The sequence below is a fragment of the Thunnus thynnus genome, chromosome 9, assembly GCF_963924715.1.
Source record: "Thunnus thynnus chromosome 9, fThuThy2.1, whole genome shotgun sequence".
NCBI classification, from domain to species: Eukaryota; Metazoa; Chordata; class Actinopteri; order Scombriformes; family Scombridae; genus Thunnus; species Thunnus thynnus.
In genome coordinates, this window is record NC_089525.1 from 29924863 (window position 1) to 29944718 (window position 19856).

Below are 19856 nucleotides of genomic sequence, written 5' to 3' on the forward strand. Positions count from 1 at the left end.
GGAACAACCAACCTGCCGAGTACCTGAAAAACAGCAGGTGTACCGATGAGAACATCATGGTCACACCGAATAATGATTTCATTTAGGTTTCTTCTGTTTACTCAACTTTATATGAAGTTAATAGATAAATAAAAAACTATTCATGGCATTTTTGAAAGCATCTTCAGTTTACTTTTAATTCCTAACTCTTTTGCACAGTACTGTATATTAGCTCCAAACCATTTTACTATCAAGGGCTCCTTTGGATTCATTACCATCTGTAAGCACACTGTAATGTATGTGTGACAAAATAATCTGAACTCACAGGCCTTTATCATGTGACCTAAGTAACATATATATAACAGTGGCATAATTTAAATACAAAAAAAGACGTGAGTAACCAAGCGTACTAGACAGGGGAGTCAAAGTGACTGAAAAGGTCTAATGTCAAAATCATCTTTCAATCCATGAGGAGATACATTATTTAGGGTATATATCCAATACGTCTCCCTTTTGAGAAGTTTGGAAAATGTAGCTATAAAATAGAGATTTCATTGGATTCATTTAGAGATTTTATATTTTGTTGCCATACAAAAGTACTGTATGCAGGTTTTACTTCTTAACTGCTGAAAACTACACAGGTAGAGCAGCTGCCAGTCTTCTTTATACACAGTGGAAAAAATGTCCCGTATCTCTATTAACTGTCCTCTGGAGACATGTTTCCTGCACAGTGCCTGTAGTCAAACAAGCTCCTCGTCTTCCTTCCTTTAACTTCATATTTGTCCACTTTTCTCTTCCTATCACTCACTTTCTGTCTCTCTCACACAAACTTGAACTACTTTCTAAGGACATTCATTATGATTCATTCATGATTAACATTGTGGTAATATAAACAACATGCACACACACATGCTATGATGTGGAGGTTTGGTGTCATAGTGTAGTTTATCCTGTACAGTCTGTTTGGTTTGCATGTCTCAGTTTCATCTTCCAGAGAGCTGAAATTGGTTTGCCAGCTGTTTTGTGTATCGGTTCCTGTAAATGTGTGTGTATATATACATAGCTCATGTCTTACAAATACTTGTGTGTGCGTGTATACATACAGTAGAAAACACAACGAACCAGCAACTACAGAGTCTGCTGACACATCTGCTTCTTCAGATTGTCAGGTTGTGAGTCTATAACCGAGGCAGAAAGTGAGAACCAGGTCCGGTTGTTCTCCAGAACCTGAACCAGGAGAAGCGGGTCACACACACAAAGAGAAAAATGGTGAACCAGACTTTGGAGGGGCTCGCTGTGGCTGAAGGCTTCTGCTCAGACATGAAGAGAACAAAGAAAGTCTGCAAGGTCGTGCTGAAAGACCCGACCGAGAGGTTTAGCGGAGGGTTTCTGCTGGAGTCCGTCATATTAATGCAGGATCCAGTTGTGGACGCGGCCGTCGTCCGGTCAGTGCAGACTCACATCAAAGAGCTCTCTGCTCGACTTGCAAAGAAAGCGACCTCCCGCAGTTTGTGGAAAGACGTGCTGCATTGTCTGATGATACTCATCCTCTAAAGCAGCGTATCAGCAGCTGCAGGAGGTTTGCAGCACTGTAGAAAGCAAATATATAAATACTGAGAAAATGTTATATTCGTTACTTATTTGTGGCCTATTAATCTATTTATTTGTTCTCTTTGGAGAACTTTAGACTTATCATGCTCAATTACTGATATATACATTTCCTGTGTCACTTTTAATAATCCTTTAATACTTGTGGGCAAGGAAACAAACATTTTATTAATCATTTGAATTTTTCATATTTGAATTGTTCAGCTGTAACTGTTCTATTAGTATTTTCTGACTTTATTATCCAACACGGAGGTCTAAAAGCTGCTTTAAAGCCTGCCATAAATGTAATTTTGGTGAAAGAATCTGGTGGTTTTTGGATCAGCAGCTTGAGACTCAGAAGGGAACTATTTCCTCCAGATAACTGAGCCAAACAGGACGCTGTTATGATGCAGAATGAAGGAGAGACTTTGTAGGCTTGTGAAAAGATGAAATGCTCTTTGTGTAACAGTGAGCAGAGCAGGTGGAGACAGCAGGCACAGGAACCGAAGAATTTATCTTTATTTAAGACTCTGGAGTGCAGGCGAGGCAGGGCGGGGCTGACGAGGCTGATGCAGGGCAGGTTTGGAGGGAAAAACACCATGACCGTGATAAGAAAAATAAAGTCTTGATAAAGAGACAGGATTGTTATTCAAAAGGCCCAAATCACCTTTACGAGCCCTGGAGAACGTGTAACTATTTGATCTCAAAAGGGAGGCAGAAATAAAATATAAACTCTGCTTTAAATCTCTGCTTTCCTATAAAAAGCCCGACTACTCTCCCTTCTTGTATATATGGATAGTCAGTTTTCTTTATGTGTATTATTGAGGTCGTAGTGGGTGGTGGTGGTGTACTGGAGTGCATTATATTGAAAAGTGTTCCTAATATTTTGTCACCCTCATGTAAGTTAATGGGATGGACAAAATATTAAGAACACTTTTCAAATTAATGAGTGTGACAGTTTGCATAAATTCACTTTTGATGAGCAGCTCCGATTTAATTTATGTTTCAGTAACAACTTGAGTTTCAACCACCAGAAAGAGATGTTTACTCCTCCGTCATTTGTTTTTCTAGAGGCCATTTTTGGCAGAATCGTTTTTTATAACTAGATTATCAAGTTTAATACCAATCTATCAGTAAAGGCCACCAATTTTCAGTACATATCCTGTAATCACTCAATAATCACACAAAGAGAGCATTGTCAGGTTATGAAATAATGTAATCAAATAATACAATCAGAAGTATAATGCATCATAGTTCCACCTAGCTATCTTTTCTTTGCCTGAAAAGTTGGCTCTTAACCAGTCCCTTAAATACCACTTGTGCAGAATTTAAAACATCTGTTCACTAACCTTACAGGTCAGCCAAACAACCCTCAGATAGAAACACAAGTCAAAAGTTCAACTAACCCACGACCATATATGACAACACTCAAACATGCACCAAATAACATCACTAAATAACATTAGTCCCATATTAAATTAAGGACAAATCACACTAACCTTATCAGATTAACACATAAACATCTACAGAACTATAGTTCATCTTATCACCGGCTCAGATAAAAGTACAACAGAATAAACTAACTGTTGAACACACAACTGCTTCATCTGACACAGCAAAGAACTAAGTTTAGAACAGACACAGCAAAGAGGGATTTAGAACAGGTGTGAAACACAAACTATCTGTAACATGTATGATATATTCAAGAAATACATCAAATGATAACCTACTATTCAGTTTTCTTTCATAATCCCAAAGCTCACACTCATTTCCTTGTAACTGGTCTCAGTAAACTGCCTTAACGTTTGACTTGGCTACTCGTGAGTTTGAGTCACTTGAAATGTTGCACAATTATTACAGCATTTTCAAAGGGCGGATTCATTAGTTTTTGTTTTTTTTTTAAAGTTTTTACATCATTCTGTAATTTCCCAGTATTGTTCCATATCTTCGAAAATTCAAATTTTGGCCGAAGTACCTCCCGAACCCTTCTAAAACCTTTTTCCCACGTAACCTGACGTAGGTTTCTGCATGACGTTGCTACGTATAAACCGATATAAAGAGCCCGCTTAGCCAGTAGCCACAGAGACAGACTGAGCTCTTAATGTTGCTGCTGCTCAAAGATTGAAAAATAAAGCCTGAGTTCTGCTCCCGCCGGCAAACTGAGCAGAATTTGGTGTGAACTCATGCTCTAACATACAGCGAGGGAGTATGTTAGGAAGACACTACCAGCAAACTGCGCGTGTGTGTCGGGTGGGTGGGAGGACTAACAGATGAGGGGGCGTTTCTATTTGACCAACATGGAAAAAAAAACGCAGATGGAGTCACCCTTTAAAGAGAGGAGAGAAGGCAGAAGGAGACGGAAAAGAGCTTTAGGGGAGCGGATGTGATAAGTGAGATCAACAGGAGCAATGGGGCTGCTGAGACTAGACTTAAATACTAGATTTAACTTCCTTATCTTACCTTCTCTTTGAGAGAGCATTAAAGACACATAATAATGACCTTCTTCCTATAAAAAAAATTTCAGTTCCAACAAGTGCTTAGAAGATTTGCCCCCAAAAGAAATAAAGAGTTTCTCTCTTTACCCAGATAAGCTGAGTTATGAGCTGCTTCACTGTACAATCAATTGAATGGTATTATCTTCTGGGCATCATTGTATGTTTGCCAAGTTTCTCTGGCTCAACATCAGTAGTTTCAACAGAAATCTGTGGTTTGGCAGGAATCCAGCGGTCAACTGCAACAAAGAGACATTACTTTTTTTAGAAGCTGAGCAACATTTCGAGTCACAACCAGCTCAGCAGAGATCCTGCAGGACTACAAGGCAAAAAGGGGGGAAGGGTCTTTAAATACTAAATACCACCTACATTTAGAATTAATTTATACTGCTTCTATATTTTGGCCGGAGACTCTTTAGCAGCCAGTAAAGCTTCCTGGCAGGAGGAGGCAGTTTGAACCAAGCTGAACCCTTCAGACAACGAGAGTCTGTCAGCGGCTTTAGAGGACGCTGGACAGGTTTAAAGACATCTCAACATTTCTCTTTCCTGCCCTCCTTTTCACTTTTATTTTAAACTTGCTTCTTTGGCTTGATATTTGAAAACATCAGTGTCGGAAGAGTAAGTTTCAACATCTCAGTATAAGAAATATTCAAATACAAGTAAAAATATTCAACTAAAGACAGAAATTATAGGTTTTGCATGATGGTGGTGAAGAGTGCTGTCTAACACATATTTAAATTTAAATGCAATTTTGTTATATCTTCATTTATTCATGTTTTTTTCTCATCTGTAATTTGTTACATTGATAAAATGTGACAAATCTCCTTCAGTGTTACATAACACCTGTGCATTATATACCATTTAACCTACATAGAAACACAAACCTTCTTCTCCTCTCATAAGGTCAAGTTTGTGTACATATGTCCAATATTATATATGTACATGTGTGTGTTTGTGTATTTGCAGTACATGCAGTGTGCAAACCTGCATACACTGTGATATTATACAGAGCAGTGAAGTATGTGGAGATGCTGGTTCCAGAAGTTTTCTTTGCACTAGTTGAAGTTTGGATTTGAAATTGGACTTTTTTTTACTCTCCCCCACCAGTTTTGTTTGTCTAATGGCGCTAAACACTACAGCAGCCATGACTTTCATCTGTTATGGAGATGATGTTATGGCTGTTATCAGCACTATTAGTTGTGGAATTGGTCCAAGATTGATCAAAAATCCAGAACAAGTTCAAGAAAGCTTAAACACCACCATTAAAGCAGTGCAGAGGTTTGATGCCACAATGCTCTATGGGTATTGTAGTTGGCTTCTTTCCTAAAAAAGTCTTGCAATCTCTTTCTTTTCAAAACAGTCTTTCATTGTTTGTGCAGATGCTTGAACAGATGTTTAATAAACATCTAAATGCCAACGCTCTACTAGTCTGACTTTTACCTCTGGAAACGTGGCTTCCTCTTACTTTGCTACTCTTTACTGACATGATATGATGATGTTCATATGGTAAATAAACATCTGTTGACTGTGTCAGAATGTCCTCCGCTGGGTCTGGAGTCACTGAGGGTCAAAGACACTCAGCTGAGAGCGTCGTCCTACAAGCGTCGAGGTCTGGGCCCCCACCGCGGCCGACTCAACATCCAGGTAACCACACAGACTGACGGCAAACCAAAAGTTTAACATACTATGAGCTATCTACAGAGTAACATGATGTGTTTCCTGTGTGTGTGTTGCAGTCAGGGATAGAGGATGGAGATATCTATGATGGAGCCTGGTGCGCTCAGTACAGAGACAAGAACCAGTGGTTCGAGGTCGACGCTCTGCGGCCGACTCGCTTCACTGGGGTCATCCTGCAGGGTCGCAACTCCATCTGGAGGTCAGTACTGGAAGTCACCGAGCACCATTTACTGAGTGAACACTGGGAAATGTATTTTCATAGAGCAGAATGAAAATGTGTCTCTCAAACCAGTTCTGTAAAGTGATATTCACCCCAAAGGCTATCTTTCAAGTTTCAAACATTTACCCATGTAGATTTGAAAGGTGGTAATAAAATAGAAATGAACGGCTGCAGAACAGACCTGAGAGAGTCTGTCTGCTGATGTCTATAAGTTGGAAACTTAACATATTCACTCACTGCAAATAATATGCAGATTCTAAATATAAAGACATTGTTTAAATTAATTTATGTCCCCTAAAATTGGGAAACTATATATATGAAAAGTAATGTATATTTTGGGTGGAGCATCACACATATACCAAGCTTGTCTTCCTGGATATATGTATGTGCAGTTTTTTCTCTCAAATGGGGGATGCCTTATTTTGGACCCGAGCTCCTCTGCAAGGTTTTGTGTGTGTGTGTGTGTGTGTGCATCACATGTGATACTAAAGAACTACATACGTCTTGTTCACACAGTTGGAACATGGTGCATTCCTACAAGGTGCAGTTCAGTAACGACTCTGTGGTCTGGAAGCCGTGTATGAACGGGACCGAAGAGGCTGTAAGTTGTTTTTTTTTTTTTTAATCATTAGATCCTCTCTGATTCTCTTTCATTTATTTTACCCACTTCCACATTTCACTTTCAAAGTGCTGCCGCTTCCAATTGAGGTCACCTCCATGTATTGACAAGAATGATAAAGTTATAATTTTTCCTACAATAAAACTAGCTGGAGAGTGAAGATGTAACTCAAATGCAACCTGTGCAATCTGTAATCATTCCTCCTGTTCATACTGGCTATTAAAAGATCCTCTTTTATATGTGCTTTCGATGTAAATGATGGAGGCCAAAATCCATAGTGTGTCCACATAGTCAAATGGATATCGGCCACATTTACAGTCTTTTTAGCATCGAATTTGTGTTTCCTCGGACAGTGTTTCCCTGTTGAGCTGCGGTGGAAGAATAGTAACAAAAAGAGGGACTTTGGCACTAAAAAGACTGAAAGATATCTACTTGATTTGTCTCATTTGAACGCCTGAAGCTTCATGTTAGCTTCAGATAAACTCTTAAGTAAATTTTTTTGCACAGCAGAAGGACTGTGGATTTGGTCCTCCATCAGTAATGGTCAGTATGAACAGGAGAGATGATTACAGCAAGAAAAACATGTTCATTTTGGCTCCTGTCTGTTGTTTTAAAACTGACTGAAAGATTGAAGGATTATGGTTTGGGTTAACATAACTAGCCTGTTGGAGTTAGAGAAACATTTTGGTTTGAGTCAAAATAAGTAGTGGAGCTTCGTCGCCATGGTTACAATAATAAACTTATCGATCGTGGTCATTCTTTAAAAAAAAAGTAACTATCGGGTTGAAACAAACAGAAGTGTCCCATTTTAAAGTCCAATGTTTAGCTACTTAATCCAAACACCCACCGGGACCACCTCTCCACATTAACTCTGTGGCTCGCGGGTGTCCACGCGACGATGGAGGGCGGCGGTGAGACACAGACACGTGTGGACCGGAGCACCGGCACGCGCTCGCTGCTACCGGCATCCCGCAGTGAACGGCGGGCAGCGGCGACGACATTTCTGGCAGAGATGGTGCTGAGCGACGAGGTATTTAATATTATATCATTCAAACAGGTTTACTTGAAAACAGGGTTTTATATGTGTAACCTTACTTCTGTAAACTTGTACATTTATGTTTGTAACCGTTTTATAAACTTACAAAACTAAAGTTACAGATATAAAACCATGTTTTCAAGTACACCTTTTTGAATGATATAATATTCCATAAGGAGGAGGGGGAGGAAGAGGAGCTACTCTGCTCCGACATCCTTTCATCCTTCATCGACAGCCTGCAGGACCAACAGTGGGAAAGAATCCGGGAGAGGATGAGAGAACCAGTAAGTTACTACAACACACCTGATATGTCTGAGCATTTTTACAGAAAGTCTGGTTTCTGTTAAAGTCTGAAGTCATACCAAGTAAATGAAGTAGATAGTTTAACACTTAAGATGAACTTACACTTACAGATGAATCCATTCAGCAGCACCGCTGAACAGCTTAAAAATAAAGTGATTCAACAGTATTAAGAGTTTAGTTTGTGTTCGATAAAACTTGGATCAGTTACAAAAGGTTTATAAGATGTTAAAGAAATGACAACATTAAAAAATAAAGATTAAAAATGATTCATGATGATTTCTATTTTTATTTATTTATTTATTTTTTAAATCTAAGATCGATACAGTTTTAACACTTAAAAAACAGTTATTTTAATATGATAAGTTCCTGGTTAGTCCTGGGAAATGTGTTTTAGTGGAGCAGGATGAAAATGTGTTTTTCCAACCAGCTCTCTACAGTGAAATTCCTCCCAAAATTTGTCTGTTGTGTCTCCTGATGTCTGTAAGTTGGAAACTTAAGACTATTCACACACTGCAAATGATTTGCCACCAAATAAATGTGAAGACATTATTTAAATTAATTTGTTCCCTGAAATTGGGGAACTAATGAATATATGAAAAAGGTTGCAATTATTATATTGAAGTCAACACTTCATCTCATAAGTGTTGTTTCAATTCAAATATTTAGCAAAACAACAAAACAAAACTAATAGTTTTTTTTGTCTGTACTGCACATTTTGGGTGGAGTTTCACTTTATGCCTTGTTTTCCCAGATATACTGTATGTGCAGGTTTTTTTCTCAGATGGTGGATGTCTTATTTTGAAAATGATCTCATGATGGACGCACACCTTACTGTAACATAAACTTGACCTTTGATCTCTTGATTTTTAATATTTTGGGACTGTTTTCTAAAATAAATCATACATTTTGCCAAGATCTATACAGTTTTAACACTTTAAAAACAGTAATTTTAGTATGAAAAGTGCTCAAAAGGTGTTCAAAGATATTAAATTTACAGGTTCTGTTAGTGAATTTAGAGCAGTTGAAATAATTCAATATCTTATTTCTGGTGTTGGAAACGTTTTAAGACAGAAGCTGCAGTTAAATCTGCTCAGTGCACTTGATATCAAACAGCTTCTTCTGTGTGTTTTCCTTCCAGCTGACTCAGGCTCACATGGCCAGGGTGTCCAGGAGGATCATCAGGGTGGTGTCTGAGCTGGTGTTCCAGCTGCTGGTCCCTGCCCTGATGGTCCGTCTGCAGACCGATGATGTTTCAGAGGCTTCGGCCAGCAAATCAAGCGAGCAGCACCATCACAGCGTGGGGGAACCTCGGAGCAAAGACAGCAGGTTGGAAAGTCCACCCAGATACACCTCACACCAAAACTATCCTTATATGTGTAAGACCAGGAGAGGGTGTAGTCAGGGTCAGTCCAAGCCTTTTGGGTCCTAAATAGGCATCCAAATCCAAAATTATCCTTCAGTTTGTCTGTTAACAAATTATTACTATTTAATTTAATAACTTATGATAATAAAAGACTATGAAATAGATTTGAAAGCAAGATATTCCTTTTAAACTGCCATTTTAAAATGTTTATTAATAAACTCAGTCAATTAATTTGATGAAGAAATAATAAAATCATTAACAGTACAGCAGTGGATTTAAGCAAAATACAAACAGAGGAACCAGCAGGACATTTTAGCACACGAGTCTTCCTGTAGAGTTGTTTTCCTGATTAAGAGAGAATAGTGCTTAAAATAATTAGTTGATTAATTGATTAGTCAATGGGAAAAAATCCATTAATTGTTCTTTTATTAAGCAAAAATGCTCCCGTGTGAAAATGAGCTGATCTTTGGTATAGTTTGTATGTATCTTTGTTGGTCAGGCATTTTAAGATGTCGTCTGGGGCTCAGAGGAATTTCAAACGACATTTTTCACTGTTTCCTGTTTAATTTTATAGACTTAACAATTAATCAAATAACGTAAAGATTAATCAGTAATGACAATAATGGCAGTGCTAAAAGAAAATGCTGTTGCATGTTTTTGTTTTGATTTAGACTGTGAGTCTTTTTTTACTCAAATATGCAGGTGAAATGGTGAAATGCTCTGGAGCCTTAGGTCTGTAAAAAAGCACTTACTAGCAAATATCAATAAGGCACTTGCGGATTGTGTGATTTAACTAATCAGTGATTGTTCATTTGTTTGCAGATCTTCCCCTGTGATGTTGAGACACCTCGCTGAAGATCCTCTCAAGAAGTATTTTAGAGTCAGTGAGGAGAATCTGGCCCAGGCGTTAGGCAGCTCCACCTCCCAGTCGTCTGCCAGAAGCATGCTGGTGGAGGTTGTGCAGCAGGTGAACCAGGGTCTGTCTGTACTCGCTGCCTACACGCCGCCTCATGAGAGCCCCGCTGAAACGAGAGCAGAGCCGGCCCAGGAACAGGTGGCTGAGGTCATGTCTGCCACCATGAAGTCCTTGGGCTTAGCGGGCGAGGCCCTCGCTGAGGTGGCGTCATGGCAGGATGTCCATCAGTTTTTGGAGTCGGCACCGGGGGAGGTGATCTCGGCCTTGGCTGACAGCTTGGCCATCTGTCAAGAGAAGAAGGAGGCAGGTGTTAAGACAGAAAGCGCTGCTGGGAGAATCCTGAGACACCTGGCCGTCAAAATGAGATGCCCGAAATGTACCGCGGAAGAGACAGAAGACCAGTGTTTGGACAAGTTTGATCAGGACAGTTTGGAGGACTTCGGATCGGGCTACTTTTGCTGCTGCTGGTACCTTGACAAGAAATTTCAGCGCTCTACCGGCAAAGTAAGAGACGCCTTTGAGAAAAGCCGAGAGGATGAAACACAAGAGGAGGCAAACCTTGAGAACGGAGATGGGTCACGTCTACAGGACATAAGGTATCCAACGAGTGTGTCTCCTGCAGAGGTCGTCAAAGACCTTTCATGCAGGAGGTTTCGCTGTACCAGCCTGACGGTATTGAAGGGATTCCTCATGAGGTTACTGGTCATGTTTTCCCCACAGAGCCTCAGGGCACTGTCCACCTCATGTGAACCTGTCCTGGCCTCAGTGGACTCTGCAGCCTCAGAGATGCTGGACGCTGTAGTGAACAGTGTAAATCAGCTGTGTCAGCCACAGCCAAGAAGGTTTACCTTCCCGTGGCAGCAGACTGAAAACACTACAGTGTCGGAGGACCAAGTAGCCTCCACGGCACTGGTGCTGAAACTCAGCTTGCAGGAGAAACTGCAGAATTTTTTCAACTTCCACAAAAAGGTTTCAGACAAACTGGAGTGCAAAACGGAAACGTCTACCTCCCTAAGGGACATGACAGACGAGAACACCCAGGAAGACACTGCTGTGCACAGCGTCCACAGCACGGAAACTGGTTCACGAAAATCCAGGGTCAGCGGCATGGCAGATGTGGTGAGCTCCTTCATGAGCGAAACAGAGCTGTCATTGAAACAAGATGGCAGCATCGGCCAGAGTGTTGATGCACCGCTGACCAGGCTGGAAGAGCTGATCAGCCACGACAAGCTGGTCACGTTCTCTAAGCTGCTGGCGGACAAGGTCAGCAGCATGTTTCACAAGCAGGCGCAAAGTCTGGCTGACTCTCAGGATCCAAACAGAAACGCTCGGTCCGATTCAGACCTCAGCCAGCCGACGACAGGTGCCGTCGGTGTCGTCACTCCTAGCGAGGAGGTGTACTTATTCGTTGAGGAAGCTGTGAAACGCCTGCTGACGTCGCTCCTCTTCCCTCCACCGTCCTGGGGAATGGGTCACATGATCCAAGTTCAAAGCGGCGCTACATCTGCTGCCGACTGGGCAGAGTCAGTTAAGAAGTACGACAACGTCATCAGTCGCTTCAGTCAGATGTTGGCCAACCAGGTGATGGCAGGCCTCAGGAAGGTGTCTGCTGCCGCCAGGCTCCAGCAAAACATACAGGACCCTCTGGAGGCCCAGGGAAAGGACACCCAGGATGAGGGATGTTCTGCAGATGAAGTTCCTGATGGAGACACCAAGCTGGAAAAGAACCATTTCTTCCAGGAACTACCAGGCAGGATCAGGAGGAAATGGAGGACACTGGCTAACAAGGAGGTCTAACCCTTCCCCTAACCCCAGCAACCCCTACCTTCACCTATACCCTCCTATTCCCCATTCCACCCTAATCCTAACCCCCTAACCCCAACCCCATCCTTCCCCTACACCCTCCTGTTCCCCATTCCACCCTAACCCCCTAACCCCAGAAGCCACCACCTTCCCCCCACACCCTACTACCCACCCATTTCACCCTTCCTCATTCCCCACGTCCTCCATCAGCTCAGGAGTTAAATGTTAAAATGACTTGCCAACTACGCTCCGCTCATTCCCAGCTGGTCCTAATTCATCTATGAAAATGCACCTTTAATTTTATGTAGATATAAATAAATAATTTCAATGTCGCCTGTTTTTTCGTTTAAATATGTGTCATTACATGTGTTCAGGTGTGTTTTCAATCATGTGGTTCTGCGGTTCTGTCTGAAGCTGACAGAGGTTCTAGGGTTACTCAGAGGATTACTGGTTTTCACACTAAAGAAGGCAAAGTGTTGATTTGTAGAGTTGAAAATAAAAAGACTGCATCGGAATTTCTTGGCTACAAAGAAGCTGCTACGAGTCAAGCAGACTTGTGATTAAACATCAACGTATTTGCAGAGATGAAACTATCCTTTACTTGTTTATAAATAATCAGTTAATAATTTAAAACTCTTGTCAAGCAAAAATGCACATTTTTGGCTCCAGATTCTCAAATGTGAGGATTTGCTGCTTTTTTCTGTTTCATATCATTGTAAATTGTATATTTTAGTGTTGGTGAGGCAAAACAAGACATCTGTAAGAACTGTCTGACATGTTCTTGACTAAAATATGAATCAATTCATAGGAAAACTGATAGATTAACTCTATGAAAATGATTGTTGCAGCCCTGAATTTGAAAGCATAGAGAGTGGTAGTTGGTACAGCAAGATCTCTGAAAGTTGAATAATTATGAAGAATTGCTAAGTTATTAATAACTTTTTCAGCTGTCTCCAAGAAACTGATTTACCTATACTCTTTTCTGTTTTCCATCTAACTACTAGTTAATTTCTTAATTATGTCTTTAAATGTTAAATATGACTGCGTATACCAACTATACCAATTGAACAAAACTAAACTGTAGTATGAAATTACATCATTATTTTCTAGGAAGTGTCCTCAGAATTAACAGCTACTGTACATACCAGCAAGTTCTTAGGAACATTTCTTGGAAGTTTGTATATAAAAAAACAACAACTAAGAGATCCATAAAATAAAGGATTACCAAGAGGTTATAAACTCTCTACCGTAAGTGAACATATGATGTAACCATCTTGTAGTTGCTAAGTTGGTAATTATATATATATGAAGTAATATATCATTATACGCTCTACGTTGCAGAAGTAGAATCTCATACAGCATGTTTTACTGGTTTTGGTCAAATTTAATTTGAGTCTTAATTTTCATTTGATTACATTTTAACCATAATGCTTCATGTTGAAACTCATGCAGCAGATGCTGAATGCCAGTATATGGAAGAAAATAAGAAAGGGAAAGTCATTACAGTGTAATTTATCCACAAGCTGTTCCCATCATTCCAACAAAGGCCTGTAAAGGAAAACTTAAATGGGAGACAGGCTGCCATGATGGAGAACTGATGGAAGGAAAGACTTTGTACTTTTGTACAAAATAATGTTTTCTTTTACAGCCTTATGTATACATCCTGCAGGGAACAAACACTTGTAAGTTCCTCCTTTTTGTTAGGAGGGAAGGTTACATTTATGAAACTCCTCTCTTCCCTTTGGTTATTCAGGATGCCAGTGCAGGTTTGGAAACATTTCAGACTTGGTTAGGTTTGTTTATTTTACTGGTCTTTCTGGCATGTTTACCACAGCCACAGCTGACTGTGAAGTGTCAATCATGCAAAGATTTTTTCCAAAGGGCGTCAGACCAGTAGCCTGCAACATTATATAACTGTAACCATTTACTGGATGTTTTTCAAAAAGGTTTTAATGTTTTATAGGAACAATCGAGTAAAAATAGACATCTTCCCACAAGGCACTTTATAGGTCTTTTTGTATTTTGTTGAGCATAACACAAGTATTCAAAAGTGTTCAGAAAGAAAACAAAGCACCCCGAAGCAAAGGAGAGTAGAAGATGGCGAGCATGCACCAATGGAAGCTAAAAATCAAGATCATCTTTAACCATTTGTCCACAAGACTCTTAAATTCCCTGTGTTTCACCATGTCTTCTTGTGTTTCAGGTGTTTGAAGGGAACCAGAACACAGAGATAGCTGTACTCGCCCTTTTCAACACCTCCACAGTAGCGCGTTACATCCGCATCAACCCACAGACCTGGTACCAGAACGGGACTCAGGGTGATATCTGCCTGAGAGCAGAGGTGTTGGGCTGCACGGTCCCAGGTACAAGAGGCAAACTGCTGGAAAGAGTTTTTATCATTTATTTACACTATGTTTGGCCGCTGTAACACACACACACTTTTCTCATTTTATAGATCCTAATAACATCTACGCTTGGCAGACAGAGCCGATGGAGTCCAGAGACAAACTGGATTTCAGGCACCACAACTACAAGGAGATGAGAAAGGTGGGCATGTATGACTTAAAGCTTCGCCATCAAGAAATATTCTTTATAAATAAAACTCTGTCCCATGTTGACAAACCAGCTAGTTTTTGTTTTTTGCAGTGAGTCCAGAAAGCTCTCAGAGTGTGTGATCTGGTTTCAGTGTGTGACCGTAAAACAAATATTATGGGAGGTTTCACTCCTTCGAGGCAGCGTCCTCACTGTGCTGCTACTACCAGTGGTCTGTTTGGAGATGCCGCCCGGCATCTGAGGGTCAGAAAACAGTCCACAGAGGCAAACACTGATCCACATTCCACACGTGGAAACTCGTTTAGCATTTTAACACAACTCAGGCAGCTAGGGGTCATTTAATGAAATAATAATTGCATATTAATCATTTAGCTCAATCAACTGGCCACTGCAATCTCACCAGACAGATGCTCTCTGCTGAGACCTCCAGTCATTACTTTGTTTGTGAAGGTGAATTCATGATATTTACACACTTAACCACACTGCATAAATTAATCCTCGATGACAGAAGGCTTTTTTTAAGCATCAGTGGCATTGATACGAGGAGAGTCAGGTCAATTCCGGTCATCTTTGTTATCAAGCTTTTGTTTCAAGATGTTTTTATGGCTTTTATGCTTCATTTTCATGTGTAAGAAACAATATTTGAGACCCTCTGTTGGGATTCAATCCCATGCCTCCATGTTCTTGTGCAGCATGCTTCCTCACTACAATATATTAATCACTGATGCTCACAAATAACACTGACAAAAAGTGAGAAGGAATATCAGACTGAAGGAGGGTTCTGCAGAAAGAAAATCCACCTGCATGCACAGAGAGGAATAAGTCATGAGTCCAAACTGCATCGAGAAATCGTAAAGACAAAATGTAAAGTTTAGTTATTGATAATAATGTGGCTTTATTGATGCATTTAATTGATTAAATTAATAATCAATGACAAAATGTGTTTTTTTACAGCTCCTCCTTGAACACTGTTCTGAGTACACTTAAGCAGTTTCTGGTAGACGACAGTCACAATCTCGCTCCTCTGAACAGCTTTTTTTATTGTTTTTCTTTTCCCAGTTGATGAAATCGGTGAACGAGGCGTGTCCTGACATCACCCGCATCTACAGCATCGGGAAGAGCTACGCGGGTCTGAAGCTCTACGTCATGGAGATCTCTGATAACCCAGGAAAGCACGAACTGGGTGAGACACACTGAGGAGACGAGACGTGAGAGAAAACTTTCCAAATGTGCCTACATCTGCTTCACCGTGATTTGTCTCTAAAGTGTAGAAGATCCACATTTTCATTAACCAAAAGCTAAAAATCCTTATCCTGACCTTTATAATGTGTCATTATTTATTGTTCACTTATGATTTTTCATAACCAATACTCAAAAAGCAGCATTGAAAGCAGTTCAACTTCTTTATCTAAAACTACCACATGCTTCACTGCAGTGGGAGGAATCATTTCGTCTAATGAAGGCCAGATCCTGCTTCAGGGGTCAGAGGGTCACATAGGACTTCTACAATGGCTGCTACTGTATTCCAGTCCTCCAAAACTACTCCAGCACTGTGTGAAACATAGACCCGTACAGAGCTGAGTTCCTCTTCGTTTATTCTGAGGCGTACAAATGTTTTCTTTGGCCTCCTCTGCTAAGCCCACATGGCAGCAGAGTGGAGAGCTTTCCACGCCAAAACACATGGCAGTGAAGGCAGCATGGAGGAGAGGAGGGAGAGTGGAAGATAGATTGATCAGTCGTGTAAATGTGTTGTTATGTAATCCTAATTGTTATTATGAAAGGTAACAATTGTTTAAACAATCATTGAGTCTTAAGTGTTTTTTAATGGCTCTGCGGATAGTTTGCAGACTTTTGTTTTCATCTGTTTTTCCCTCCATTCTCCTGATTCACATAATTGTTTTGTCCACCTCAAAGTCTTTTTCCAGAGATCAATGTTGGTTTGGTGCTTTCTTGGTTCCAATGACTGAGGTTTCATTTTTTTCATGGCCATTCTGCCATCTCAGTCATTACAGTAGAAACACGCAAATTGGATTCAGAGTAGTCATATTTCCCATCTGGCCCCTTCCTTCCCTCTCCGCAGTTGAACTATGAATGTCTTTCTCTCTTTATTTCTACACTGTTGCTCTCTAAATATAGAAGCCCATTTACAAACCCAACCTTTTCAAACTAAAAACTTCTAAATAAATAGGGATTATTTACCATATCCTAACATAGATGCTTGCTGATGATTATATGCTTTTATTTTCTAAGAATCTGGACAAACCCAAATCAGCCAACCCTCAGAGCCACTACATGAGAAACTCATCTCAGTGTACAGTGTTTTGTTAGCAGAAGAGTGAACTGAGACTCTTCCTCATAAACAGTTTTGAGGAGGATGTGTGAGATTTAGGAGCTGCCTGCCAGTGCAATGTATGTGGACCGAACAGGAAGCAGCTCTGGGTCTTTCATGACTTTCATGCAGCTGTATTTTGAAAACACAGAAAGTTTCAAGGAAACTCTTCATCCTTTTTGCATGTGATATTAACTGCACATGAACGATTGATTATGTGACAGGCTGATCTGATAACAACATATTGTAATTATCAGCTGTTGGGACAAGGAGCATTCTTAAAAACATTTGCCTTGTGCATTCTTTCTTGCTCTGTCTTGATTTAAAAGTTTTAGATAGACCTTATTCTATCTGTATTAACTCATTTGGCCATTTTTGGACATTGCACATCAGCAACAGCATAAGTAAAAGCATTGAAATATCAGATTGTACAGTATATCAGACCCTGTCCCTGTGTGTCGGCGTCCCCTGCAGGAGAACCGGAGTTCCGTTATGTCGCAGGGATGCATGGGAACGAGGTGGTGGGACGGGAGATTCTGCTCAATCTGATGGAGTACATGTGCCACGAGTACAAACAAGGCAACCAGCGCATCGTCCACCTGATCAAAGAGACTCGTATCCACCTCCTGCCCTCCATGAACCCCGACGGATATGAGATAGCCTTTAAAGAGGTGCCTGGAACTGCATTTAGTCCGAGATCGTGTTTTGTAGATGAATAAGGTGACCAGACATAAACATGACTAACTTCACAGGCTCCATCCTTCTTTGTTTATTCAGGGCTCAGAGATGGCAGGTTGGGCCACTGGACGTTACAGCTACGAAGGTATTGACATGAACCACAATTTTGCTGACCTCAATTCAGGGATGTGGACCGCCATCGAGCTGGAGACGGACCACTCTAAACTCATCAACCACTACTTTCCCATCCCTGAGAAATACACCTCAGAGGAGGCCTTTGTAAGTTTTAAATACAAAATACCACATTTTGGAAAGAGGAGTGTTGAAAATCAGCTCCAAATATCTGTCATCCTCTTCTCCTTGCAATGTTTTTCTCTTTCTAAAAATAAAAACTCTCCGTTCTTGCCTCTTTAGCTCTTTATCCCATTAGTTTTCTCTCATATTTGATGAGAACATTGTAAAGGCAGCATAGCTTTAAATTAATTTTTTTTACATGATTATCTGTTTCAGTTTGTCATAAACATTATTATGCAACAGGAACAGGGTTTATAGGAAAATCAGTCTCAAGTTAAAGTTGAGAAACACTAGCTTTATTTATACTATTTATATAGAAACAACAGCACTAAACATATTGATGATTGTCTCATTTTGTTTAGTGATTAACTGAATTGATAAATGGGTGACTCTTGACTTTAAGTCCACCTATTTAGCATTAATGGTTGGTTTATAACACACTAAAATATAATTATAAGCGAATATAAGGACATTTTTATATTATTACAACTGTGATTCACTATATTGATATTCTCCCCCTCCCTCCTCCCTCTTTCTTTCTCTCTCAACCCAACCGGTCAAAGCAGATGGCCGCCCACCAAGAGCCGGGTTCTGTTTGATGTTTCTTCCCGTTAAAGGGGAGTTTTTCCTTACCGATGTCGCCAAGTGCTTGCTCATGGAGGAATTGTTGGGTCTCTGTAAATTAAAGTGTACGGTTTAGACTAGCTTATAAATGCCTAACAGGGCGACTTAAAGTCAAGTGTTACCAGTAAATTATGTCTCATGTTGCTACATGTTGCATTACAGCCATGTGTAGAATTGTAAAATTGCAACTCTGGTGCCCTCCAGTGGCCGGATATAAAAAAGACACGGGTACAGACGATATGTTGCTGAACATTTAACTCACATGACTGATCAGCTGTCATCGTCTTCCTGGATATTCCCATAAAACATGGCTGGTAGTAGCAACAACAGCATGAACATGAAAGAACAATTACAATTTGCCCAATTTAAACAAATTCCTAAAGACCCCTCTCCATTTTTCTCTCATAAATGGCCAAGGCGATGGTTTTTGCTTCTGGTTCGCAAACCTCTACTTCTTTTATTTTTTGCAACATTTCAAAAGTTCACTTAAAATTTGTTTGAAAATGAGATGGAAACATGGCTACTGTCTGCCACAACCTCTCATGGTATTGTCTCATAAAGCCCATGTAGCTTTGAATATGGACATAAAACTTCAGGAACATGGTTCACCTTTTTAGAATGATGATGATGAAAGAAATCCTCTATTAAAAGTTGTTAAGTCTGTCTTCTTCTACTGAGTTTCTTTGTCTAAATCTCCGTCACTAGGTGGCATCAGAAACTCGAGCTGTCATCAACTGGATGCAGAACATCCCATTTGTTCTAAGTGCCAACCTCCATGGTGGAGAGGTGGTGGTCACCTACCCGTATGACATGACCAAGGACTGGGCGCCTCGCGCGCACACACCCACTCCTGACGAGAGCTTCTTCCGCTGGTTGGCCACAGCGTACGCCAGCACCAATCAGGTTGATAGTCCTTGTCCTGTCACTCTCTGCTCTTATTTTTCAAACCTTGATCTTCAGGAGAGAGACTGAATTAGGGATCAGATGGAACCACTATCTACTTAACATGTTCTTTTAATGTCATATAACCAGATGATGTCCAATCCAGACCGGCGGCCCTGCCACAACAGGGACTTCCTCAGATACAACAACATCATCAACGGAGCCGACTGGCACAACGTACCAGGAAGTAAGAATGTGTTAACTTAACTGGATCTAAATTGATTTAAAGCTCAAATCTATTCAGTTTTAAAATTAATATACCATTATTATATCTATTGATGATGGTGAGGTTTGCTTTGTGTCAGCCTCACCCTTCCAGTGAGGCTTACACATGAACTAATTGGTGTATCTTACTGTCAATCAACATATGAAGAGTCCTGTTTTTGGTGTGCTATCATACTAGTTATCAGTACATACATACATATTAGTTATCAGTTATGA

The 19856-nt window shown here is 40.4% G+C and overlaps 2 protein-coding genes across 3 annotated transcripts in view; both read left to right on the plus strand.

The window, feature by feature from the left end:
- LOC137189893 (probable carboxypeptidase X1) overlaps positions 1 to 19856 on the plus strand; it is a 28024-nt gene that overhangs the window by 3909 nt on the left and 4259 nt on the right. The window contains exons 2-11 of the mRNA XM_067600008.1: positions 5593 to 5702; positions 5795 to 5934; positions 6472 to 6556; positions 14199 to 14358; positions 14451 to 14542; positions 15608 to 15731; positions 17352 to 17548; positions 17655 to 17834; positions 19179 to 19376; positions 19506 to 19602. Coding sequence (XP_067456109.1) covers positions 5593 to 5702; positions 5795 to 5934; positions 6472 to 6556; positions 14199 to 14358; positions 14451 to 14542; positions 15608 to 15731; positions 17352 to 17548; positions 17655 to 17834; positions 19179 to 19376; positions 19506 to 19602 — 1383 coding nt within the window. The remainder of the gene's footprint in view (positions 1 to 5592; positions 5703 to 5794; positions 5935 to 6471; positions 6557 to 14198; positions 14359 to 14450; positions 14543 to 15607; positions 15732 to 17351; positions 17549 to 17654; positions 17835 to 19178; positions 19377 to 19505; positions 19603 to 19856) is intronic.
- On the plus strand, positions 6970 to 12334 carry LOC137189892 (uncharacterized). 2 transcript variants are annotated; one of them, XM_067600007.1, is made up of 4 exons: positions 6970 to 7604; positions 7790 to 7894; positions 9052 to 9239; positions 10099 to 12334. In XM_067600007.1, exons 1-4 carry the CDS (start codon positions 7473 to 7475, stop codon positions 11987 to 11989), a joined length of 2316 nt encoding a protein of 771 aa, XP_067456108.1. In that variant the 5' UTR covers positions 6970 to 7472; the 3' UTR covers positions 11990 to 12334. The 2 variants fall into 2 exon arrangements, with proteins under 2 accessions (XP_067456108.1, XP_067456107.1); XM_067600006.1 differs by having other exon boundaries at positions 6971 to 7604; positions 7787 to 7894.